We start from the raw sequence: 27,916 nt of genomic DNA on the forward strand, positions 1-27,916 counted from the left end.
GGCGCGTGCAGTGGATAGTAAATTGCAAGGCTCGGAGCCACCCTATCACCCAGGCATGACTGATATATTCCATCACGTTGCAAACACAAATGGTGAGAGAAATGGGGCGATAACTAGAAGAAAGGTGTTAGTCCTAGCCAGGATTATGTATGGGTATGATAATTGTTTCGCTCCAGCGTCTGGGAAACGTGCCCTCTGCCCAGATGCTATTGTACGTATGAAGGAGGAAGTACTTGACGGCAAGAGAAAGGTTCTGCAACATCTGAATGTGAACATCGTACGGCCCTGGGGTGGAGGATCAGGATGAAGAGAGAGCATGATCTAGCTCACTCACAGCAAAGACGGCATTCTAGCACTCATGATACTGAGAAAAGAAGGTTATCGCCTGATCCTACTCCGCTCGCTTCGGATGTAGGAAGGCAGGGTGATAGTAGGTGGAGCTCGAAATATCCGCAAAATAGCGGCCCAAGGTGTTGTAGGTAGCAGTAAGGTCCACTGTGACATCATCTGCTACTGTCATGCGGGAAATTGGGGACTGGATATTGGTCTCAGACAGCCATCGGAGAGTGGCCCATATAACAGAAGATGTTGTCGAACTGTTAAAATAAACAGTAAAAGGAAATCCAGCTGGGATTTTTGCTATCCCAAAGAGCTAGACGACACTGTGCATGCAACTGTATGTAACGAAAGAAGTTAGCCGAGTAGGATGGCGGAAATCACATCGCGGCACGCCTCAGTCCACCAACGGAGCACGAACGGCACTGCAAAGAGGAAATGCGAGGAATGGAACGCTCTGCGGTGATAAAGATAACGTTTGTAAGATATTCTACCTGGTCATCGCAACTGAGGAAATGTTGTACTTCGAAGGTTGCCAGGCAAGAGTAAAGCCTCCAGTCGACCTTAGGAAGCTGCCACTTGGGTGTACATATAGGTGGGGTAGGAATGGTCGCTCTAGTACGTGTCAGAGAGAACGAACCACTCGAGATGGTGGGCAAGCTGGGCAGCGCAAAAAGAAACGTCCAAATGGGAATAGATGTGAGTGGAGTGTGAAAATAACGTGGTCGTTCTTGTGTTAAGGCAGGTGGCTTAAGGTCACTGAGAGGCTCAGCCAAGAGAGCACACCTCTGACAAGTTCTGGGCGAGCCCTAACAGGGATGGTGTGCATTAAAGGTCAGCGAGCAGCAGGCAGCAAGGGGTGAGGAAATTGCTCAATAAGCTGGAGGTAGTCTGCCCTGGTGACACCAAATAGGAAAGGGATGTAAAAGGTACAAAGGGAAAAGGTCAAGTGAGGAAGGAATGCCGGACGGGGTGGCCGAGCGGTTCTAGGCGCTACAGTTTGGAACGGCGCGACCGCTACGGTCGCAGCTTCGAATCCTGCCTCGGGCATAGATGTGTGTAATGTGCCATAGTGCTCACAGCCATTTGAAACTTTTTTTTTTTTTTTTTTTTTTTAGGAAGGAAAATGCGGTCTGCAACAGCTTGAAGTCGAGTAGTCAGTAGTCAGGGAGATGGGTTGACTATGAACGTCATCCCAGATGAGCAGTATGACTCCACCACGAGATGGAATACTGTTCTCAGGGGAAAGTGTAGCAGAAGTAATGCGAGAGCTCAAAGCGGTCGTGAGGGCACAATTTTGTTTCCTGGTGACAGAGAACAAGCTGACACTGCGATTCTAAGAGCAGCTATAAGTCGTCTTTGTTGGTCTGAAGGCCGAACCCATTGGAGGAGAGTCTTAACGAGACAAGGGGAGAAGGGAAAAATGAAGAGGTGTCACCTCAACGGTGGCCGAGTGCCAGCCTTCGGAGACTGACTGCTACAGAGCACAGAGGCTGGATGATCCTGCTCCATGAGATCTACAGAGGCACTCTCCTTCTGTCGGCTTGCGGAGTCCAGGGCAGAAAAACGGTTGGTGGTGCGCACTGGTGACATGGAGGTCGGCTGGGCGAGGATGTCACATGGTGACACCGTTGAAGAGGATCTCCGAGTCAGCGAAGGAGAATACCGTTTGCCTTTGTTTGACTTCTTGAAGCCTTTCCGTTTGCAGAGGAAGACTCAGATGTTTCTTGGCTGGAGGAACATAGGAAGCCTTCGTGGGAGTATCTCTTCTGTCCTTTACGGCCTGCCGGTTGTGTACCAGGTGACTTGGCTCAGTGAGGTGAATGTTTGATGGCTTGTTGCACAGCTGGTGCAGGAGACGGGGATGCTACCGTGACACTGGGGGATTTTACAACCGCGGTGCTGAATTTAAGGGAGCATGTCTGCGTGGTCATGTCCTTCGTGAAGCGAGATGTAGAAAGAACAGTACTGAAAGTGCCAGATGGGAGAACGTATGGTTTCTTACTAGCCAACAACTTGCGAGTTACCGGCTACGGCACTTTTTCTTTCACCCAGGTCTCCTGAACAGCCTACTCCTCGAGATACACGGGACAATCTCGCGAGGAATCGGCATAGTCACCATTGCAATTAATACAGTGGGGTGAAAGTGGCGGAGAATCACCCTCGCTAGCATCCCTACCACAGATTACGCATTTGGCCAGGTGTCGACAGGACATTCATGTGTAATTCTAACGATGACACTGGTAGCGGCGCATTGGGTTCAGAATGTGTGGTCGGACTCCGATAATTTTATAGTCTGCTTTGATCTTTCACGGAAACACCACACTATCAAAAGTGAGAAAAAGAGTGTGTGTGGGCACTAAGGATGCATCTATTTTTTTCATCACCCGATGGACTGCAGTGACACGCTCATTCGCTAGGTACGTTTGGATTTCTGCCTCAGTGAGACCTTCGAGTAGCCTAGGAAGATGGGCCTCGAGACGAACAGGATAGCCATGGAGGAGCTAAGCTGCAAGCAGCTGTTGTGCTTGAGAATCTGAGAGCAGGATTTCACAGGGCCAGCAATTGCATCAATATCTTTCTGAATAGTAAACGGATTTACGATAGCAAAGGACTAACCGTCTTCAGTACCGTGGTGCAACGGGAAGGGTCTTGAAACGTTAGCCTCATTACGTTTACGTTTCGTAGACGTTGACTGTGAAGATGATTGACTCATTGCGAGAAAATCCCCCATGACTGCTAGCATCTTCGATAGCGCACTCTTTCCAACTGGGGGCCGCCCTCAAAAGGAGGCTCACCCACCTTAGGAGACTGTTCACACCTCAGATCATACCTAACGAACACCTGACATAGGGGCCGATCGGCAATTTAGGAAGATAACAGCTCAGGCAATCACCCCTTCCTGGGCCTGGCCTTTACCAGTAGGTACGTGCGAACCCTACCTGTCAACCTGGGTCCGGGGCTTACGTGTTACCCAGTCATCTGTTACGCATCAGACACGAGGGCTGACCTACAGGAGCACACAGGGGGGAAGAAGAAAAATGCAGAACACATTTCTAACAACATCCCAGACGTGTTCCCCAAGGGAGGTGAAAAAGAATATCAAGAAGACAGACATGCAGCACGGAATAGAAAAGATGCTACAAAGGTTGGAGCCCCGTGTTAGCAAAGCACGAATCCGACAAAGAGCAGTGAGACCCCAGGGGGAGCATTTACATAATGCTTGCCCTTACAAAACGAACTCGTAACGAAACGCGCTGCTCTTGCCTGCATCGTCCCTGTTTCAGTTATAACTGGTAAGAGTCACAAAATGAGAAGTGATACTAAATTATTGGTCAAATCACATGCGTCAACTGGGAACAGACACTGGGTAAAACTCTTCCACTATGGATCATTCTAAACACAGTTCCCAGTTCGGGACCTTTGCCTTACGCGGGCAAGTGATCTACCATCTTAGCTACCGAAGCACGAATCACGCCCGGTACTCACAGCTTTACTTCTGCCAGAAGTTTCGAGTCTCGGTCGGGCACACAGTTTTAATCTTCCAGGAAGTTTCATATCAGCGCACACTCCGCTGCAGAGTGAAAATCTCATTCTGGAAACATCCCCCAGGCTGTGGGTAAGCCATGTCTCCGCAATATCCTTTCTTTCAGGAGTGCTAGTTCTGCACGGTTCGCAAGAGAGTTTCTGTAAAGTTTGGAAGGTAGTAGACGAGATACTGGCAGAAGTAAAGCTATGAGTACCGTGCGTGAGTCGTGCTTCGGTAGCTCAGATGTTATAGTCCGGCTTTCGCCGCCGTGCAGTGCGGACGTGTTCTTGTTTCCGCCTGCGGAGCGCGCGCGCTCGCTGTTGTTTACATTTCAGCGGCCGTCACTTACGTGACGCTTACGTGGCCAATCGTTTTCGAAAATCAACTTTACGATTCAACTTCTGCAACGAATACGCACGACCAAAGGCCTTGGAAGTGGAACGCTTCCTACGCGACGTTGCTAAGATCCCATCTTCCGACATCTTGGGCATCCATTTGTCCAAATTAAGCAGTACTGTGTACGTGAAAGTTGTCAACGACGCGGTGTGTGAAAGAATACTTCGTGACACCAACCATGGATTACGCTTTTGCCACGCCGACGGCAATGTCGGAGCGGTCACTGTCGACCATGCCGGCTTAGGAATGCGCACCATACGAGTTTTCGAACTCCCGTTCGAGCTACCGGCGGAAGACGTTATCGCGGCTTTCCGCCCCTATGGCACTGTACATGGCCACACTGCCGAACGCTGGGCGCAATTCCAAACGTACCCCGTTCTTAACGGTGTACGGCAGATCACCATCGACCTCCATCGCCACGTGCCATCTTACCTGCAAATTAGCGGGTGCCGAGCGGTTGTCATATACGACGGCCAACCCAAGACCTGTTCCGGGTGCGGAAAAGAAGGCCACCTCAGATCTGAGTGCCTTCAGCGACGGATCACCCAATTGCCAGGCGCTACCGTGGCTCCTACGGCTCCGACGACGATTTTACCGATCACCTACGCATCGGCACTCTTTTCTCCTCCCACCGGCCGCCGCTCATCGGACCACGTACCGGTGACCCTTCCAGCTGCTATGGATACCGCCGGGGCCGACACGTCGCGCTCAAAGCCAGACGCTACTACGGCGCCACTACCAACAGCGACGACTTCCGACACCCACCAGCCTGAACATATGGACACCCCTTCATTTGAAGTTCCCGCGACGGCCTTCCTCTCAGAGCGACGCGACTCCCTTCCGTCTTCCGACACAGAGGGACGAACCCGCAAACAACGTTCACCTAAGAGGCGCAAGAGGAGGCGTCGTACGGTCTCGGAACGAGACGGATCACCTCCCCCTGACGCTCCAGAGGCCGTCCGACACGACGAGGCCTCAGAGAACCTACACGACGATACGAATGACGACAACATGATGCCGACTGTGGATGTTTCGATGCCAACAACTCTACTGGCTCGCTCAGGTGCTCCTGAACCAATGGACTCCACCGATGCGACTGCCACCGAGACGTCCTCCGCCCCTACGACCGAAGTGGAACGTACGACCATCACAACGACAGCGCCCTCAATGGTGTGGAGTGAGGACGTCGATGAGGACCCGGACCACACGCTGGGGACAGAGTTACCCCAGACGGAAGCATCGTTACGCCGCTGATAACGCCGTCAGGTGGCGCACGGCACGACTCGCCGTTGCCTCGCCCCTCTTCATCCTCCGCCGGTGGAGTTCCCCTTCACGGCGGGGGACGGCTCCAAACCTACCGCATAGCAACGATAAACACTAACACCATCAGCTCACCCGTGAAACTTCAACTGCTACGAGAGATGATATGGGCGTCGGACGTCGATATAGCACTACTACAGGAAGTACACTTGGCCACACTTCCAGACGTCGCGGGATATAACACTTATCGTTCTCCTGGTGACCACCTGGGACGCGGCGTAGCCATCTACGCCAGAGAAGGCATTACAGTGACCGATATCACGTACCTTCCATATGCCAGAGGCATGGCCGTCACCGTCATGGGGACGCGTATCGTCAACATTTACGCTCCGTCAGGCTCCACCCGCAGACGCGACAGGGCCCTCTTCTATTCAGAAGAAATCGCTCCTTTGTTTCTTGGACGCTGCGACCATTAATTGTTTGGGGGTGATTTTAATTGTGTCTTGCACCCTAAAGATCAAGTGCCCCACTACAACACCTGTCAAGAACTGCGTCTTGTCGTCCGAGATCTGTTGCTCCGCGACACTTGGGAAGTTCAGCACGGCTACGCCCCTGGAAATACTTACCAGTCGAGTCACTCCGCGAGCCGCCTGGACAGAATTTACGTCTCTCGGGAACTCACACCTGCAGTCCAAGGTGCAGAACTTTGGCCCTTGGCCTTTTCGGACCACTGTGCCTACATCTGCAACATTCTCTTCCCCAAGCAAGTGGTCTGGCGTAGTCGTGCACCGTGGAAGCTAAACACCTCCCATCTTCATGATCCCGAATGTCTTCAACGTGTCACCGAGACATGGACCACCTGTGAACGTCGCTTACCTAAATACTGCACGACCTTGACCTGGTGGCTGGAATGTGCCAAACCTGCCATTCGACGTACTTTGATTCAGTATGGAAAAGAAGTTGCTATGTGGTGCCGGCACACTACCGACTATTTCTACGCCGTTCTCCGCGACCTAGACGCCCAACCGCCCACACCCGACACCCAGAGGGAACGCAGCAGGATTAAGGCCCAAATTGTAACTTTGACACGCCGTCGACTGCAGGGGGCTATGGTGCGAACCCGATATCAAGATTAGGCGGAACAGGAACATCCGACCATGCATCATATCGCCTCCGATAGGAAACATCGGCGACAACAACTCATCACCGAGATCACAACCTGTCGCGGCCAGCACGTCACTTGCCACGCCGAAATCGTCAGTGCCTTTGTCGACCACTACCGCACAATGTACCAGGAGGAGACTACCGACAACCACGCTGAGGAGTCTGTGTTACCACACGTAACTCGCACCCTCACCAGCGACGAAGCGGATGAGCTGATGGAGCCCATTACGCGTGACGAAATCCACGATGCAATCAAAAAAGGTGCTCTGAATAAGTCACCTGGTGTCGACGGATTGCCGATAGAATTTTATCGCGCTTTCTTCACACTAATGGCGTCACGGTGGACAACGATGTTTCATGAACTGCTGACGATGGGGAACGCCGTACCGCCGTCCTTCGTCACGGGAATTATTATACCCATCCACAAACCGACACCAGGTGTGACGACAGCACATTACCGTCCCCTGACTCTGCTTAACGCAGACTGTAAAATTTTTACACGCCTCCTGGCAACGCGATGCCGCAAGGTCCTGCCTAGCATTCTATCCCCGGAACAGACAACTCCGGGCGGCTCAGTTAATATACAAACGGCCACAGGAGAATTTCGCGATTTAATTGCACTGGCAGCGCCGCAGTGGTTGCCATTGATTTTGACAGCGCCTTCGACAAAGTGTGGCATCCTTTTCTGTTCTCCGTGATGAACCGCATGGGTTTTCCACCAGCCTTTATCGACGTAATCCGGCGCCTGTACGGCACCGCCGAATCGCTGATTCAGGTTAATGGCCGTGTGGCGGGACCAGTGGCGATCCGACGTTCCGTACGGCAAGGCTGCCCACTTTCGACCCTACTCTATGCCATCAGCCTGGAGCCACTCATCGGGAGTCTGACGAGCCACCTTTCTGGTCTCACTTTGCGACAGCACAGTTTTCAATGTCGTGCGTATGCGGACGACCTCCTTCTCTTGATCCGCTCACGGAGTGAAACACACACGATGATTGATTTGATATCAACGTACGGCACTGCAGCGGGCAGTAACATGAATGTGACTAAATCCGCGGCGATGCCCATTGGACGCGGCCTCTCACACGACGACTTAGCACCTCTCCCGTGTGTACAGAAACTACGATACCTTGGTATCATTTTCACCTCGACCGTGCGCCGCTCCGCTGCCATCAATTTTCGGCGTGCGCTCCAAACCATCCGCACGACGGTGCGACAAAATCTTCTCCGACGACTCGATTCTTTACAACGTGTCCAATACCTCAATCAACATGTGGCGTCCAGAATGGTCCACATTGCACAGGTCCTCCCGCTGCCATCAACTATTGGACGCAGCCTCCAGGCTGCCTTCGGATACTTCCTTACGACCGGTACGCTCTTTAAGGTCCGCTACGACGCCCTCACCCTTCCCCCGCGAGCGGGTGGCCTCGGTCTTGTCAATGTGCGACTCCGCGCGGCGTCCTTGTACATGTCCACCATGCACAAGCAGTGGCACGAGGGCACCTCCCTTACGCGCAGCTTGCTGGAAATTCTTGTGCCCAAGACCATAACACCACCAGTACCAGTCGGACACATCAAGCACCATCTGACGCACATTTCTGATTTCATCGTCGACTTCAGTTATGCTCACACACACTTACCGACCACGCGTTCTCCTCGACCTAAAGATTCTTACACCCCACTCCTTCGTTCCATATCTAGTAACAATATCGAACTGCGACATCCGTCCACGCGGTGGCCCACGGTTTGGCGTCACATCCACCAGCCTTTTCTTCCCTCCAACGTCCGGGCAACATGGTACCAGGTCGCAAATGAAAAATTCGCCACAAATCGTCGTCTTCACGCCATCGGACTAAAGGACTCTCCACTCTGCTCCATCTGCCACCTCATGGATGACGATGTCCATCAACTGACTTGTGCTGCCACCAGTGACGTCTGGAAACTTGCCCGACAGTTCGTTGCCTGTTACCTCCGTGTTCCGCCGGACTCGATTGACCCATGGACTTTTATCCATCCTGAGAATACTTATTTCCCCGCCACAAAAAATCATGCGATTGTATGGGTCAAGGGATGGACCATCACCTACATGTATAATGATGGCGACAAATCACGCCTTGATTTCTGGCAGTACTTACAAACCGCCCACAGTGAAGTCGAACAGCGACCGCGCTACCGCGCCTTCTTCGCTAATTACTTACACGCGATCTTTACGTCAACCCCGCTCAGTTGGATGGTACCACACGCCGACAGCACTCCCGCCCCGCCTGTTGACATCTGAGACACCTCGCGCTGCTTTCTACATTGTAACCCATAGTGGAGTAGGCGCATGGACACGCGCCTTCTTTTATGCACTACACCAGAAAAAACTCTGGTTTTTCCCTCACTCCACTGTAAATTGCTTTACACCTCTTAGCTTCCATCAGTATTATTAGTTTTTTTTTTCCTACACCTTGTTCATACTAAAAAAAAAACTTGCTCCCCTTGTACGAGTATCATGTCTTGTGTTATTTTCGCCGGAAGGATGGCATTTTTCTTGTATTTAAGTTTGTACCAATAAAGATCTTTTGTTCATTTATCCTGTTCCAAAAAAAGTTACAGCACTTGGCCGGGAAAGGCAAAGGTCCCGAGTTCGAGTCAAGGTCGGGCACAAAGTTTTAATCTGCCAAGAAGTTTCTAAACACATTTACTTCCTGAAAAAGTCAGCGAGAAAATTTTTAATTTCCCGGTTAGCATCTGTTTGAGAGCAAACAATGATCACATTACGGCAGCTGTTTACATTTTAGAAAGATTTAAAGGTGCCACTAGTTTGCTTCCTTTAATATTTTTGATGTAAGAATAGCATCTGGGAACTTGTGAGTCATGTGACTGGAGATGAAGTTATGCAATACTTACAAGAGAAACGTGAAGATGTTGAAGGAGTTAATACTCCCTGTAAGCAAAAAATGAAGCAGCAAAGTGTGCAATACTTATAAGAGAAACGTAAATATGTTGAAGGACTTATACATCCGTTATGAAAAAAAGAAGCCGTTAAGTGTGGCTGCTAGGCAAAGAGATAATGTCGATGATTTGAGTAAAGAGTTAGAAGAAGAAGAAGACTGACAATCCGAAGAAAGCTATAGCGATAATTCAGGTGATTTCAAAGAGTTGAAAGAGCGATCTGATGATACTAGTAAGACCCTCAGTGAAGTAAAAACTAAAAACCCCTCATGTAAGTCATTGCGATTTACGTTAGAAAACGAGACAGAGTTAAGAAAGGAGACTCTGTGACTGTTAATTACAATCGAAATAAGAATCCAGAGATTATCTATAAACTTCCTGTTGGTGAAAAGACTGGACCTGCCATTCGCTTAAGTGTACGTAAAAATCTGTGGAAGTTGGAATTGGATTACTAAAGGATATTCTTTAGAAAATAGATGGTGGGAGGATATAATGGGAAAAGTAGCATCTTCTACTCTGCTGAATAAAAAAGGGGCCTTTATCGTACCAAAAGTACGAGTCATTGCTTTTAAGTGGGATGTTACGTGCTGAATGAAATGAATTACCTTTAAATATGCAATAAATGTTTTTTTTTTAATGAGATATATTTCTCATTGGATTTAGTTCTCATGAGTGATAACTTTTTGTTTCTAAACTTAAGTTTTGATATTCTTTGCTATTAATTGCTGTGTTTTATTGTATAAAATAGATTTTTGAATATAGAAGCATAATGTCTCCTATAAAGCCATACTGAGGTCTGAGTAACAGTATTCCACAAGTCGCTAAAAACAGTATTCACAACGTGCACCGAAGTCACCCCAAGTCCACTGAAATTGTTCCACATATTTCAGTTTTTGTATGTCGAAATATATGAAGCATCCTTTGTTTGTAAAACTATCGTGTCATTTCTCCATTTTTCGGAAACAAACAATTGAATTATTTTAATTTTACTAAACTTTAAGTACTCATCACACAAAGGAAAGAAGATTACCGTTTAATATTCCATCGACAACGAGAGCACTAGAGACGGAGCACAAGCTCGAGTTGTTTCTGGGATGGGGAAGAAAATCGGCCTCGCCTTTTCAAGGGAATCATGCCGTCATTTGTCTGGACCGATTTAGGGAAATCACAGAAATCCTAAATATAGATGCCCGGAAGCTGATTGTAACTGTCGTCCTCCTGAATGAGTCCAGTGTGCTAATCTCTATGCCACGTCGCTGGATGTATCCAGTACAGAATTGAAATTTAATTATAATATAAATGTAATCCCGAAAAGACGGACCATTGTTAACCGCCACCTTCGGGGGATGGACTTCAGTTCCTGAGAATTCCTCCTGTGAATCTGTATTACCTCCGTTTTTCCGGCCGTACCGCTTTACACTGAGGCCACAAAAGTCGTGGGTCAGCGATATGCACATACACTCCTGGAAATTGAAATAAGAACACCGTGAATTCATTGTCCCAGGAAGGGGAAACCTTATTGACACATTCCTGGGGTCAGATACATCACATGATCACACTGACAGAACCACAGGCACATAGACACAGGCAACAGAGCATGCACAATGTCGGCACTAGTACAGTGTATATCCACCTTTCGCAGCAATGCAGGCTGCTATTCTCCCATGGAGACGATCGTAGAGATGCTGGATGTAGTCCTGTGGAACGGCTTGCCATGCCATTTCCACCTGGCGCCTCAGTTGGACCAGCGTTCGTGCTGGACGTGCAGACCGCGTGAGACGACGCTTCATCCAGTCCCAAACATGCTCAATGGGGGACAGATCCGGAGATCTTGCTGGCCAGGGTATTTGACTTACACCTTCTAGAGCACGTTGGGTGGCACGGGATACACGCGGACGTGCATTGTCCTGTTGGAACAGCAAGATCCCTTGCCGGTCTAGGAATGGTAGAACGATGGGTTCGATGACGGTTTGGATGTACCGTGCACTATTCAGTGTCCCCTCGACGATCACCAGAGGTGTACGGCCAGTGTAGGAGATCGCTCCCCACACCATGATCGCGGGTGCCTCGGTCGTATGCAGTCCTGATTGTGGCGCTCACCTGCACGGCGCCAAACACGTATACGACCATCATTGGCACCAAGGCAGAAGCGACTCTCATCGCTGAAGACGACACGTCTCCATTCGTCCCTCCACTCACGCCTGTCGCGACACCACTGGAGGCAGGCTGCACGATGTTGGGGCGTGAACGGAAGACACACCGGTGTCAATGTGTTCTTTTTTCCATTTCCAGGAGTGTACCTTATCCTACGTTTAACTAAACATGTATTATACTACTACCCGAAGCTGTGTCTATGTAAAATCTACGTACTCCTACTACCCTTTTTCAGGCTGTCATTGCACTAGAAAGTCAGATCACGCGACACAGATGCTCCAAAATAAACAAACACATTGACTCAAAAGTACATATTTCAGTACATTCCTTCTAAAAATTCCAGTTTTCATCTTTGCTGACGACACGAAAATTGTTTAGAAAATAATTTTATAATCTAGATCCATATTTAGGTAAAAGTCGAAAGCCTAACAAACTTAATTTATTATAGTTCACGCCAAGCACTATTGAAATTAGAATAAACCATTACATATTTCACTTAGAAGTCATTATTTACGTAAACGTACCAGCTGTGGGAGGGAAGTTGCGTGGCATCGGAGGATCGTCCTTTTGCTTACGAAATAGCTTCATAATTCTCTCCACTTCGCGCTCGCAGTATTTGATGACTCGCTCGTACTTGTCATCCATCTTTGTCAAAGGGATCTTCTCGCTCACCTGTGAACAGTATAAAAGGGATACCTCGTATTTTGTGCGTACTTCTACTGTCAAAAGCAAAGATCGTAACACCCTTTAAACTGTATGTCGTCTTTAATGAGTAATAATAATAGTATAAAAATGCAGCAAATGAAGCAGGCGAAAGGGAATGCAAACGTCTAAAATGAGATTGACAGGAAATGCAAAATGGTTAATCAGGAACGGTTAGGCGACAAGAGTAAGGATAAAGAAGCATATATAACTGGGGGGAAAGGTAGGTGCCACTACAGGGAAATTAAAGAGACGTTTGGAGAAAAGAAAAGCAACTCTATGAATATACAGGGTTTTTCAATAATGACCGGTATATTTGAAACGGCAATAAAAACTAAACGAGCAGCGATAGAAATATACCGTTTGTTGCAATATGCTTGGGACAACAGTACATTTTCAGGCGGACAAACTTTCGAAATTACAGTAGTTACAATTTTCAACAACAGATGGCGCTGCAAGTGATGTGAAAGATATAGAAGACAACGTAGTCTGTGGGTGCGCCATTCTGTACGTCGTCTTTCTGCTGTAAGCGTGTGCTGTTCACAACGTGCAAGTGTGCTGTGGACAACATGGTTTATTCCTTAGAACAGAGGATTTTTCTGGTGTTGGAATTCCACAGCCTAGAACACAGTGTTGTTGCAACAAGACGAAGCTTTCAACGGAGGTTTAATGTAACCAAAGGATCGAAAAGCGATACAATAAAGGATATGTTTGAAAAATTTCAACGGATTGGGAACGTGACGGATGAACGTGCTGGAAAGGTAGGGCGACCACGTACGGCAACCACAGAGGGCAACGTGCAGCTAGTGCAGCACGTGATCCAACAGCGGCCTCGGGTTTCCGTTCGCCGTGTTGCAGCTGCGGTCCAAATGACGCCAACGTCCACGTATCGTCTCATGCGCCAGAGATTACACCTCTACCCATACAAAATTCAAACGCGGCAACCCCTCAGCGCCGCTACCATTGCTGCACGAGAGACATTCGCTAACGATATAGTGCACAGGATTGATGTCTGCGATATGCATGTGGGCAGCATTTGGTTTACTGACGAAGCTTATTTTTACCTGGACGGCTTCGTCAATAAACAGAACTGGCGCATATGGGGAACCGAAAAGCCCCATGTTGCAGTCCTATCGTCCCTGCATCCTCAAAAAGTACTGGTCTGGGCAGCCATTTCTTCCAAAGGAATCATTGGCCCATTTTTCATATCCGAAACGATTACTGCATCACGCTATCTGGACATTCTTCGTGAATTTGTGGCGGTAGAAACTGCCTTAGACGACACTGCGAACACATCGTGGTTTATGCAAGATGGTGCCCGGCCACATCGCACGGCCGACGTCTTTAATTTCCTGAATGAATATTTCGATGATCGTGTGATTGCTTTGGGTTATCCGAAACATACAGGAGGCGGCGTGGATTGGCCTCCCTATTCGCCAGACATGAACCCCTGTGACTTCTTTCTGTGGGGACACTTGAAAGACCAGGTGTACCGCCAGAATCCAGAAACAATTGAACAGCTGAAGCAGTACATCTCATCTGCATGTGAAGCCATTCCGCCAGACACATTTTCAAAGGTTTCGGGTAATTTCATTCAGAGAGTACGCCATATTATTGCTACGCATGGTGGATATGTGGAAAATATCTTACTATAGAGTTTCCCAGACCGCAGCGCCATCTGTTGTTGACAATTGTAACTACTGTAATTTCGAAAGTTTGCTGCCTGAAAATGTACTGTTGTCCCAAGCATATTGCAACAGACGGTGTATTTCTATCGCTGCTCGTTTAGTTTGTATTGCCGTTTCAAATATATTAGTCATTTTTGAAACACCCTGTAAAAAGTCAGATGCAAAACCAGTAACAAGCCAAGAAGGAAAAGCTGAAAACGACAGGTGTTGACCGGTGTGAATATTACCAAATTATCAGTTTAATAGCTCATGCTTGTAAAATACTGACACCAACAGTGAAATAACGGTTAGAAGCCGACCTCAGAAAAGACAGTCTGAATTCCATACAAATTTAAGAACACGCGAGGCAATAGTGACCCTGCGACATGTCTTAGAAGATAGGTTAAGAAAAGGCAAACCTACGTTTATAGCTTTTTTAGATTTGGAGCAAGCTTTCGACAATGTCTACCGGAACGCACTCTTTGGAATTCTGAAGATAGCGGGGCTAAAATACAGGGAGCGAAATATGATATACAACTTGTACAGAAACCAGACGGCAGCTATAAGAGTCGAGAAGCATGGAAAGGAAGTAGTGGTTGACAAAGGAGTGAGACAGGATTATTGCCTATCCAGATGTTATTGAACCTGTACACTGAGCAAGCAGTAAAGGAAACAAAAGAAGAAATTGGAGTATGAATTAAAGTCTAGGGAGATTGAAGAAAGCTTTCAGGTTTTCCGATGTCACTGTAACTCTGTGAGAGATAGCAAAGTACTTCGAAAAGTAGGCGAAGATAACGGACTGTGTCTTGAAAGGAAGATATAAAATTAACGTCAACAAAATCAAAACAATGGTAATGGAATGTAGTAGAATTAAAACAGATTATGCTGAGGCTATTAGATTAGGAAACGGGACTGTAAAAGTAGTAGATGAGTTTTGCTATCTGGGCAGTAAAATAACTGATGATAGCCAAAGTATAGAGGATATAAAATGTGGACTCGCAATGGGAAGAAAAGTGTATCTCAAGAAGAGGAATTCATTTGCAATGAACATAGATTTAAGTGTCAGGAAGTCTTTTCTGAAGATGTTGGTGTAGACTGTAATCTTCTATGGAATTGAGAAGTGAACGATCAGTGGCCGAAACAAGAAGGGAATAGAAGCTTTTGATATGTGGTTTTGCAGAAAAATGCTGAAGGGTAGATGGGTACATCATGTAACCAATGAGACGAGAAAAGAAATTTGTAGCAGAACTTGACTAAGAGAAGGATGTCACGGAATCCGATATTGAGAGATGAAACCGGCATTAAATTCACGATGTATCTAGAAGCTGCCTTCCGAAGTTCAAATGGTTCAAATGGCTCTGAGCACTATGGGACTCAACTGCTGTGGTCATTAGTCCCCTAGAACTTAGAACTACTTAAACCTAACTAACCTAAGGACATCACACACATATCCATGCCCGAGGCAGGATTCGAACCTGCGACCGTAGCAGTCGCACGGTTCCGGACTGCGCGCCTAGAACCGCGAGACCACCGCGGCCGGCCCTTCAGAAGTCAACGGATGCATTGACGTAATGGTTTACTCAGCGTCGGCCTGGCGCTGAACCGACCACAGACTACACGCACATGTGGAGGTCAGCGTCCACTGAGGGCACGACTCCGGTCCCGTGACGATCGACGTAACAGCAGAGGATACACCTCTTGATCTGCCCCAAAAATGACCCCTACGTACGTCAGCCGGAACCTTCCAGAATGTGGTAGGTGTTACGAGGGCTATTCGGAAAGTAAGGAACGATAGGTCGCGAAATGGAAATCACAGTGAAAATCAAAACTGTTTACATCTACATCCATACTCCGCAAGACACCTGACGGTGTGTGGCGGAGGGTAGAAAGTAAACTTTACACTCGAGGGGAGACTTGAACCTAGGACTTCTCGTTCCGCAGCTGCTCACGCTAACCACGGGACCACGGCGCGGCCTCCTACTTGCAACAGTAAGGTACAACTTCCAGCTACTTATCTCCATAGTCGCCGATCCGACTTACACGTTTATCGTAGCGTTGTACCAACTATCCAATACCCTTGTTATAGAAGGCAGCCGCCAGTGCTTTCCGCCAATTTTCTACGCTCGCCTACAACTCGTTGTCTGTGACAAAATGATGTCTTCATAGCCAGCGGTTCATATGCGCACAGATGAAACTCAGAGGGAGACAATTACGGGCTGTATTGTGGGTAATCCAACATATCCAATTGAAAACGATGCAGGAGCAACTTCATTGCCCCTGCAGAATGCGGCTGAGAATTGTCTTCAAGAAGAAACCGCACGACAGTTCTGTAATGTTGGCTGCATACCTCCAGGCGAAATTTCTCACCAGGCCCTCGTACTTGGCGAGAGACACTAGTGTTCTAGGTATCGTTATGTGCTCCCTGTGTGCTCAGAACTAAAAGGAACGACGTAACGCGATCGATGGGCATACTAGATGGACTGCCCAACTCACCTGTGCAAAATGTCATCGGATTTTCACTGTGGTTTCCATTTCGCGACCGATCGTTCCTTACTTTCCGAATAACCCTCATATAAAGGGAGGGCCTGCCCCGAGTAAAAGAAGAGCACAGTTCGGTAGTCGTCTAGGACACTACCCTGTGTCGGTCGTCACCAGGATAGTGGAAGTGTGTCGGCAGAGGTTACTGGGAAGACAGATTCGAGTTCGGACGCCCGAAGGCAACTGATTAGTAATTCAGTGTAAGCCAAAGACAGTGACAGCGTTCACTGATTTACATTAACTTCATTCTGTGTTGACAGAGTATACTTCCACTGGAACAAAATTATTCTGAGTTTCATTGTCCTTGAGCTTCCTTGAGAACTACACCGAATTCTTTACCTTTGAACAGCCCCGTAGCTTGCAGGTACTTTGGAGATAGGAGTCCTATGAGCCGCTCACGCCATCGTCCCTCATCGACTGCACTGGTTGAGGTATGCCCCTGAACTTTTCAGGACACGACAAGGGAATGATTGCATGAACGTCAGAAGACTTGCAATGATCTCAGATAAATGTTGCAAGATATTATGTATTTATTTAACCTGATCATACTAGCGCCTTCACGTCCTCCCTAACATCGGACCAGGGTTTTACACATACAAAACTTTTTGCAACACAGTTACCTTAATAACGATGATGATCTTATAAATAGTAATGATAGTGGTCAAATCGGCGCGTACTCCTTTGCAGAGTGATTGATCATTCTGGAATAATGTTAGTAGTGCAAGTGCAAAAATGATTTCAAACAAAATTTGGATCTGTGTACGGTATTTGTAATAACAGTACAGAGTAATAACTACACGGGTGTCCAGAAGTAAAGTAAGAAACCGAAATTTTACAAGGTTGAGACTATTTTTCCAGAATAGAGTATAATCAGATGACAGTAAAGTAGAAACTATATAAAACTACGGAATGTAAACAATTGAAACATGCATAGCGGCAGATAAAAAAAATTTCCGTCTTTCCCAACTTAACAGATTTACACACACATTCCGACAACTGGTTAATGCACGCAGTATGGAGTGTGATCACCTCTGGCAGCAATATAGGCCTGACAAACGAAGGGCACTGCTGTGAATGATGTCATCAATCTCATGTTGAGGCAATAGCGCCCATTCTTCCTGCAGCGCTGCTCGTAAGTCTTGGACAGTGGTTGGTGGATGCTGAAGTGATGCAACCGTGTCCCTAGTGCATCCCAGACGTGCTATATGGGATTCAAATCGAGAGAGCAAGCACGCCACGCCATGCGCGCAACGTCTTCCGCTTTCAGGAAAAGATCAACCAACCATGCTCTATGAGGTCGAGCATTATCATCCAGTAGTACGAATTCTGAGTCCACAGCAGCTCGCAACAACCGCACATGAGGTCTCACCATTTCGTCACGATGCCTGACAGCAATTAAACCGTGTGCCCTACACACACCATTAGGAGTCATCCTCGATATCTGTCTCTTTCCACAACGCTTTGGTCCCGAAATCGTGTTCTATGTTCCTTCCAGATGCGAATCCGTCGAGAATCATTGTCCAGACCATATCGGAACTCATTTGTGAAAAGGGCATTGGTCCATTGTTCGACCGTCCAGGTGACATGTTGACAGCTGCACTCTAGACGTTCCCCTCTGTGAAGACTCATCAGAGGTACACACACAGCAGGTCTCCGACAATAAAGGCCTGTCTGCCGATGCTTTCTGTACACCGTTTGCTTGATAAAACACGTCCGGTGGATGCTGCGATGCTTTGCAGTACTAAGGCGGTACCGTCGTGCCCTTATAGCCAAATAACAATTCTCTCTCTATGGTGTTACACGTGGTCGGCCCCGCCCTGGTCTTCGAGATACAGTTTCGATCTCTATAAACTGTCGCTACGTCCGAAAAACAACAGAACGATTCACATTAAGCCATCGAACCACATCCGTTTGCGACTGTCCTGCTTCCATTCTTCCCACGCCCCTCCACCACAGAGTCTGGTAGGCGTCTTCTCTGCGCCACGCTGCACCGTCTGCGACTGTGTATACAGCGATTGTGGATGTGGGACTACGCGGCAAACGCCTTTCCGTTTGATAGGTGCTCTGACGTCATCGTTGGCGTGGTTTTCCGTTGAGCAGAATGCCATCTTCCGTGCAGGACACGATCGTATGGACATCTGTTGACAGTCTGTATGATTGTATCGTGAATAAGACACATGTTGGGGAAATACTGGTTTGTTGCTTTAATTTTGGGCACAAGGGTAATAGCAATACTAATAACTACTGTTAACAATCATAACAATAGTACAACAGTGACCGTCTAAGTGGCAATATTTATTTAAGGGCTTGCAAAAGCGGATTATGACACAGGGAGATCTAAGAGAAATAAAAATTCAGATAGTCTTCATCAGGCACGGACTTTCAGAGATCAAAGATTCTAGTGATAAAGAAGGGTATTTAGTTACATTCAGAAAATGGATTCGTAAATGAACAAAGGTAGACGCTACTGTAATCACGAGATGTATTTCTAAACTAGACATGTTATTCAGTTCTCTGATATATGACGGAAATCGTTACAGAGTGAGTACACTGTTAGTGTAAATGATTAGATTTGGAACTGTGTGACAGAACGAACAAAACGTCCTTTGCTCTGATGGGAATGGATGGTTCTGTTGTGCTGTTCAGGCAAGAATCTTAATCCAGAATGAGATTTTCACTCTGCAGCGGAGTGTGCGCTGATACGAAACTTCCTGGCACATTAAAACTGTGTGCCGGACCGAGACTCGAACTCGGGACCTTTGCCTTTCGCGGACAAATGCTCTACCACTGATCTACCCAAGCACGACTCACGCCCCCTCCCCAAAGTTTTACTTCTGCCAGTATCTCGTCTCCTGCCTTCCAAACTTTACAGAAGCTCTCCTGCGAACCAGGAGAGCTTCTGTAAAGTTTGGAAGGTAGGAGACGAGATCCAGGCAGAAGAAGTAAAGCAACAAGAATACCTGCCAGAAGGCAGAACTAAGCAGAGAGTTGCAGTTATTAGAAGAGGAGGCACGCCAATAAGTTTGCTTACTAAAGGAAGTTCTAGCCCATCAATAAACGGAGGAAAGCTGGGTGGTTTTTTTTTTTTTTCGCACTGCGTTGCACAGTTGGTCAACGAAGACTTTTGGCAGATCTGAGTTTCCTAATGGCAGAGATGTATTCCATAGGGGTCGGCGGACTTAACATTTCACTGTGTAGAGGGAGCAGGAAGTTACAGGGGGTTGGAGGCTAATGTAGACGGATTCATTGGTGAGATATGGACCTTTTTAACACAGATGTATTTTCCGGTGGCCGCGCTGAAGCACTGGAAGGTCATCATGATGATGGGTAGCGAGAGAGTCTTTGGTTGAGGGAATGGATTTGGTTAGATGTGTCTTAAGTAATAGTAAACTGTGTGTTTGCTTGAAAACCAATGCGTTAACTTTTCTATCACTGTGCTCACTCATCCGATGAAGAATTGCAGTGAGACTTCTTTCTTCAGTAAGTCAAGGATATTGATTGTAGCCTGTAGGAGACCGCAGACGACGTTCAACATCCAATCCAGTGGTCGGTTTTTTTTTAGTACAGTCACTTAACAGGGCTCGACTCAGTACTGCAGGGGCCGACTATTAATGCTGCTTCGAAGGGCAAAGTGAGATTAACAATCCGTAGTTAAGCAATTTAATGTACTTAAAGTACGGATTAAATGAGTTTTGATAGTTGCGCAGTTAAGTAACTGATGATGGCGAAGCATAGAGGATATAAAACATAGACTGGCGACGGGAAGAAAAGCGTTTCTGGCGAAGAGAAATTTCGTAACATCTAATATACATTTATGTGTTAGGAAGTCTTTTCTGAATATGTTTGTCTGGAGTGTAGCCTTGCACGAAAGTAAAACGTGCTTGATAAACAGTTTAAACAAGAAGGGAGTAGAAGTTTTTGAAACGTGTTGCTGCAGAATAATTCTGAAAATAAGACGAGTAGATTATGTAACTAATGCGGTGGTACCCAACAGAGTTTAGGAAAAAAGAATTTGTAGCAAAACTCAACTAAAAGAAGGGATCGGTTGACAGGACATGTTATAAGACATCAAGGGATTATCACTTTAGTATTGGGTCCTCAGCTTGTAGTTCAGTGGCTAGCGTTGCTGCCTGTGGATCATGATGTCCTGGGTTCGATTCCCGGCCGGGTCGGAGATTTTCTTCGCCCGGGGACTGGGTGTTTGTGTTGTCATCATCTCATCATCATTCGGATAGTAGCGAGACTGTAAAAAAATGGCTCTGAGCACTATGCGACTTAACTTCTGAGGTCATCAGTCGCCTAGAACTTAGAGCTAATTAAACCTAACTAACCTAAGGACATCACACACATCCATGCCCGAGGCAGGATTCGAACCTGCGATCGTAGCGGTCACAGCGAGACTGGAAATGGAAAGATTGGAACTTGTAAACGCGCTGATGACCACAATGTTGAACGCCTCACAATCCAACACCACCATCACTTTAGTAAAATGGCTCTGAGCACTATGGGACTTAACATCTATGGTCATCAGTCCCCTAGAACTTACAATTACTTAAACCTAACTAACCTAAGGACATCACACAACACCCAGCCATCACGAGGCAGAGAAAATCCCTGACCCCGCCGGGAATCGAACCCGGGAACCCGGGTGTGGGAAGCGAGAACGGTACCGCATGACCACGAGATGCGGGCATCACTTTAGTATTGGAGGGAACTGTAGAGGGCAAAAGTCGTAAAGGGAGACAAAAAAATGAATACAATAAGCAGGCGCTAGTGAAAGTAAGTTGCAATAGTTATTCTCAGATCCAAAAGGATGTACAGGGGGTGGACAAAAATATGGAAATACCAAAAACACAGCACATTACCATGCCTAATATAACATAGGAAACCCGTTCGCATGCAAAACAGCTCCCAATAGTTTTGGAATTGATAGGTCCTACATCTTTTTCAACGGAATCGTATTCCATTCTTCCCACAAAATAGTGACAAGTTCAGGTAACGTTGATGAAAGTGGATAGTTATCACGCACCCTTCTCTCCAAAGTAGACCACATGGGCTGAATAATGCTGAGATCTGGTGACTGTTATGGTCAGATGAGATATGACAATTTATCCTCTACTTATAAAACCAGTCCTGGACGATGCGAGCTGTGTGAGCAGGGACCCTGTCGTCTTGGAATGGGGAACAAACATTGTACCGTGGGATGGACCTGATCAGCGAAAGAGGTCACATAATCCTTGGCAGTAATACGACCTTACAGAATAACCACTGAGCCCATGGAACAGCACGATATTGTTGCCCAACTTTTTAACCAGATTTAGCCATGTTTCACTCTTGTGCCGTAAACTCGACCGGAAGTTGATAACAGTGTGAAAAAAGACTCATTCGCCCAAGTGACATTCTACTAAAGTCCAGGTTTTCCCATGGCATCGGCACCACTTTTTGCTCTTAGAGGCATTTGAATCACTAATAAGTGGTTTTGGAATTCCAGCTCCCCTTGCAATTCCAATATTATGGTGCTCACTTTGTGTTGTTTTGGTACTGACACAGGCATTTGCAGCTGTCGATCCCTTATCTTTTGTCACATCTCTCTTCAGTGACTACTTGTCACGATCATCAACACACAAAGTCGTCCGCGTTTATCCAATGATCTTTTACCGGTTTTCCTGTTGCGCTAAAAATGTTCAACATCGTGCCGATTGAAACGCCAAATACTTCGGCTACCTCGGTGACGGCAGTACCCACCATACGAGCACCAACAATTTACCCACGTGCGAATTGACTTAGCACCTATATAATGCACTTCCAACCCTACAGAACGCTGCTCTGACCACGACTGACACTTGCAGCGTACATTCCACAGGCGCCGTTCATGGTCAAGTACAATACCGCAACTTGCATGCTTGGCTAACATCTGTTTTTGTGTTAAAGCATGCATTTCTTGCGGTGTTTCCAAATTTTTGTTTGCCCCTGAAGGATACAGTGCTTATTCGTCGATGGAAGAGGCTAGAACAGGATAGAGGAGCACGGAGAGCTGCAACAAACAAGTCTTCGAAATAAAGACCACAACAACAACTGAAGTGCAGGGGTTGTTACACGTACAACATGAAATGATTTTTTCGGTGTATGTGATTTCATTACACTGAGTAGCGGAATATCGTAGGTCGCACATTATATCAAATGAATGACGGTAGCTAGAGTTCTTCTTAGATCGCAGATGACAGTTCATATAACAAGGGAGTTCAAGAATGTTCTAAGAAGTAACGAAATGTCGGGAATTCGAGTCACACAATCACATAGATTCAGTGTTATGTAAATCAAACAGCTGGCCTCAATTCGTTATTTCGATCATGGGAAACTACATGCCGCCTATAGAAGAGGATGCTTTTCACATGACACGTGTACCGCCTGCACAAGAATAATTTGCAAGTGCTACTAAGAAAATCGTTGTATACATGGAAGAACCCTGGAGATACTAAAAGGTATCAGATTATATAATGGTAAGACAGAGATTTAGGAACCAGGTTTTAAGTTGTAAGACATTTCCAGGGGCAGATGTGGACTCTGACCACAATCTATTGGTTATGACCTGTAGATTAAAACTGAAGAAACTGCAAAAATGTGGGAAATTAAGGAGATGGGACCTGGATAAACTGAAAGAACCAGAGGTTGTACAGAGTTTCAGGGAGAGCATAATAGAACAATTGACAGGAATGGGGGAAAGAAATACAGCTCTGAGGGATGAAGTAGTGAAGGCAGCAGAGGATAAAGTAGGTAAAAAGACGAGGGCTGCTAGAAATCCTTGGGTAACAGAAGAAATATTGAATTTAATTGATGAAAGGAGAAAATATAAAAATGCAGTAAATGAAGCAGGCAAAAAGGAATACAAACGTCTCAAAAATGAGATCGACAGGAAGTGCAAAATGGCTAAACAGGGATGGATAGAGGACAAATGTAAGGATGTAGAAGCTTATCTCACTAGGGGTAAGATAGATACTGCCTACAGGAAAATTAAAGAGATCTTTGGAGAGAAGAGAACCACGTGTATGAATATCAAGAGCTCAGATGGCAACCCAGTTCTAAGCAAAGAAGAGAAGGCAGAAAGGTGGAAGGAGTATATAGAAGGTTTATACAAGGGCGATGTACTTGAGGACAATATTATGGAAATGGAAGAGGATGTAGATGAAGACGAAATGGGAGATACGATACTGCGTGAAGAGTTTGACAGAGCACTGAAAGACCTGAGTCGAAACAAGGCCCCCGGAGTAGACAACATTGCATTAGAACTACTGACGGCCTTGGGAGAGCCAGTCATGACAAAACTCTACCAGCTGGTGAGCAAGATGTATGAGACAGGCGAAATACCCTCAGACTTCAAGAAGAATATAATAATTCCAATCCCAAAGAAAGCAGGTGCTGACAGATGTGAAAATTACCGAACTATCAGTTTAATAAGTCACAGCTGCAAAATACTAACGCGAATTCTTTACAGACGAATGGAAAAACTGGTAGATGCGGACCTTGGGGAGGATCAGTTTGGATTTCGTAGAAATGTTGGAACACGTGAGGCAATACTGACCTTACGACTTATCTTCGAAGAAAGATTAAGAAAAGGCAAACCTACGTTTCTAGCATTTGTAGACTTAGAGAAAGCTTTTGACAATGTTGACTGGAATACTCTTTTTCAAATTCTAAAGGTGGCAGGGGTAAAATACAGGGAGCGAAAGACTATTTACAATTTTTACAGAAACCAGATGGCAGTCATAAGAATCGAGGGGCATGAAAGGGAAGCAGTGGTTGGGAAAGGAGTGAGACAGGGTTGTAGCCTCTCCCCGATGTTATTCAATCTGTATATTGAGCAAGCTGTAAAGGAAACAAAAGAAAAATTCGGAGTAGGTATTAAAATTCATGGAGAAGAAGTAAAAACATTGAGGTTCGCCGATGACATTGTAATTCTGTCAGAGACGGCAAAGGACTTGGAAGAGCAGTTGAACGGAATGGACAGTGTCTTGAAAGGAGGATATAAGATGAACATCAACAAAAGCAAAACGAGGATAATGGAATGTAGTCAAATTAAATCGGGTGATGCTGAGGGAATTAGATTAGGAAATGAGACACTTAAAGTAGTAAAGGAGTTTTGCTATTTAGGAAGTAAAATAACTGATGATGGTCGAAGTAGAGAGGATATAAAATGTAGACTGGCAATGGCAAGGAAAGCGTTTCTCAAGAAGAGAAATTTGTTAACATCGAATATAGATTTATGTATCAGGAAGTCGTTTATGAAAGTATTTGTTTGGAGTGTAGCCATGTATGGAAGTGAAATATGGACGATAACTAGTTTGGGCAAGAAGAGAATAGAAGCTTTCGAAATGTGGTGCTACAGAAGAATGCTGAAGATTAAATGGGTAGATCACGTAACTAATGAGGAGGTATTGAATAGGATTGGGGAGAAGAGAAGTTTGTGGCACAACTTGACTAGAAGAAGGGATCAGTTGGTAGGACATGTTTTGAGGCATCAAGGGATCACAAATTTATCATTGGAGGGCAGCGTGGAGGGTAAAAATCGTAGAGGGAGACCGAGAGATGAGTACACTAAGCAGATTCAGAAGGATGTAGGTTGCAGTAGGTACTGGGAGATGATGCAGCTTGCACAGGATAGAGTAGCATGGAGAGCTGCATCAAACCAGTCTCAGGACTGAAGACAACAACAACAACAACAACAACAACAACAACTAAGAAAATCGAGCATATACACAGAAGTGGATCTCAGGCTGGTACATTCTGACTTCAGTGCTAATGTAAAAGAAATGCCGAAAGATCCTAACAAGAAGACGCCTCAACAAGGGCGTCTATATCTTACGAAATCCTCCTAGGAGATTTCGGGAGACAATAATCTCTTAATATTCTTTAGTCCCCCTACATATTGCTCTCATATAAACCTTAACCATGAAATTAGATTCGTAGCAGCTCTACCAGAAATATACAAGCAGTCATTCTTCCTATATGACGTACCATCTGGAAGTAGTAATGTATGGCGTAACTGCGCAGTCTATAGTGATTTACCGTTTGTTGTTTAAAGGAAACTGTAACTGGTGCAATCAACTCAGACAAACAGAGAATTTACAAAAGTGGACCCGATTCCAAAAACATTTATTTCCTAAGGCATTCACGCAATTCGTCAGGCAAAGTCTTTCGGGACTCTTGGCGATTCACAAGGCCATTTTTCTGCCTTATTCATGTCATCAACCTACCTCCAAATCAAATATTTCGGGATCAGAGACAGTTCGCTACATTACATCTCATCCACTATCCTCTCCGGCCATTATCTATCTAAATTGTGTATTTAATGGTAATGACGATGATGATGATGATGATGATGATGAGGTCCCATACTACGAGGAGTGTAGGGGATGATGCGGGAGACCCGCACCGCCTATTTAATAGGTATTGCCAATAATCGGTGTCTGTAGCTGATCTACGACAGCAGCGATAATGGTTGAATTTCAAGGACACCAGAAAGGAAAAAATGTGTAAGTACAGTTGAGAGCAAGGGCGCCGACTCACCAAAATTTCTGTGGGTACTTCTCAATGGCGGAATGTAGTATATGTTTTCTGGATAGGCTCGATATTTTTTAAAGCGATTTCCTTTCATTTACAATATTATATGAACACTGTTTCATAAAGATTTGTGGTGTGACAAAGTAAAATACACCGATACCACAAGCATACGTCAAGACTGCCCTGGCTCAGTCGGTAACACAGCTGACTTAAAAGCAACATAAACTCGGCTTCATATCTTCTGATTTATATTTTGAGGTAAGGGATGACAGATTTGTACCCTGTTCCGTAGTTATCAGAGCAGTCACGGTGGAACGGTGAAGTGTACATTTTCCATGACCTCTGAAACGTTTAGTTGCCTTTTGCCACTGGGAATATCCGTTTAGAAAAAAATGCTTCAAATGGCTCTGAGCACTATGGGACTTAACATATGTGGTCATCAGTCCCCTAGAACTTAGAACTACTTAAACCTAACTAACCTAAGGACATCACACACATCCATGCCCGAGGCAGGATTCGAACCTGCGACCGTAGCAGTCGCGCGGTTCCGGATTGCGCGCCTACAACCGCGAGACCACCGCGGTCTAGAACCAAAAGCATTTTTACACACACTACAGAACACTTTTTCCAAATATTTGTCGTAATAAATCCAAGGAAATGTGTTTTAACATCCTTCATGGTATGACCTGCGTGACGATCTCTTGACACTTCTTGCTGATGTACTACAGTAACTGGCAGAAGACACATTCTCAGGTTCCTTATTTTTTGGCTCGATGTGCGTTTCAATGTTGTCGGTATTAGCAATATCCACCTGCTATGATGACGATAAACGTATGACGAATTTATCCATAACGACTTTGAAACTTCGAATTCGAAAGTGCGTATAGAAGCAATGCGCAATAATGTGTTCCAGCTTTCCACACGCTTCCAGTAATCGCGTAGCGTTTGAAAACTGAGAAAATGTTTGCCCGGCGAAGAGCTTTTGCTCCACTTATACCGTCAGTAGACCCACTTCGCCGTACTTGCTATTAAGGTGGTAACAGCGGTAACACCCCTTCAGTCTGCAATATCAGCTCCCGTGTCCTTCAAGCCATTGTCTCCAGAAACAAAACGATAACAATGCAGATTACATGAAAACCAATTCAGTGAAATCTTAAACTACACCGTTGTTATGCTTAAAAAAAATAACTATTGAGGTAGTCTGTAACAATCGGCTTCCTTATAGCTCAAATTTGTCTTTATTGTTGCTCAGTATTGGCAAGCAGATGTTTTAAAACAATTGTTGACTAATGGAGAAGGCGTACTGAAGCGTGTCACTTGTAAGTAAACATGAAAGCAAGCCGGAAATATGGGACTCTAATCACAGTATAGTGCGACTGTTATTCTGAGGAGTGCCTTTGACTTGGGCAGAGAGAGTTAAGGACCGGGGGAGTGTGTTGCTTGGTTGCCTTTGCAGAAAGACATCTCAAACGAACATACATGATTTAGAGGTCGGAAATTTTAGCTTGCATCTCAGTGTTTTGATAGTTCATTACTTTTTTTATAGGGGCAAGTGCGAAATATTTATTTTGTTCTTATCAAATTACAAAGTCTGCGGGTGCGGCGCACCCAAAAGATTATGTATGTGGGTGCTCCAGCCCCCCGGCGCACCCACGTAGTCGAAGCGCATGGCTGA

The 27,916-nt window shown here is 46.0% G+C and overlaps 1 protein-coding gene across 1 annotated transcript in view; it reads right to left on the bottom strand.

Annotated features, from left to right (window-relative positions):
• LOC126298335 (dynein axonemal heavy chain 5) overlaps positions 1–27,916 on the bottom strand; it is a gene marked incomplete at its 5' end in the record, with an annotated part of 791,472 nt that overhangs the window by 677,464 nt on the left and 86,092 nt on the right. The window contains one exon of the mRNA XM_049989632.1: positions 12,301–12,448. Within this exon, the coding sequence (XP_049845589.1) occupies positions 12,301–12,448 (148 nt within the window). The remainder of the gene's footprint in view (positions 1–12,300; positions 12,449–27,916) is intronic.

The sequence above is a fragment of the Schistocerca gregaria genome, chromosome X (assembly GCF_023897955.1).
Source record: "Schistocerca gregaria isolate iqSchGreg1 chromosome X, iqSchGreg1.2, whole genome shotgun sequence".
Classification (NCBI taxonomy): Eukaryota; Metazoa; Arthropoda; class Insecta; order Orthoptera; family Acrididae; genus Schistocerca; species Schistocerca gregaria.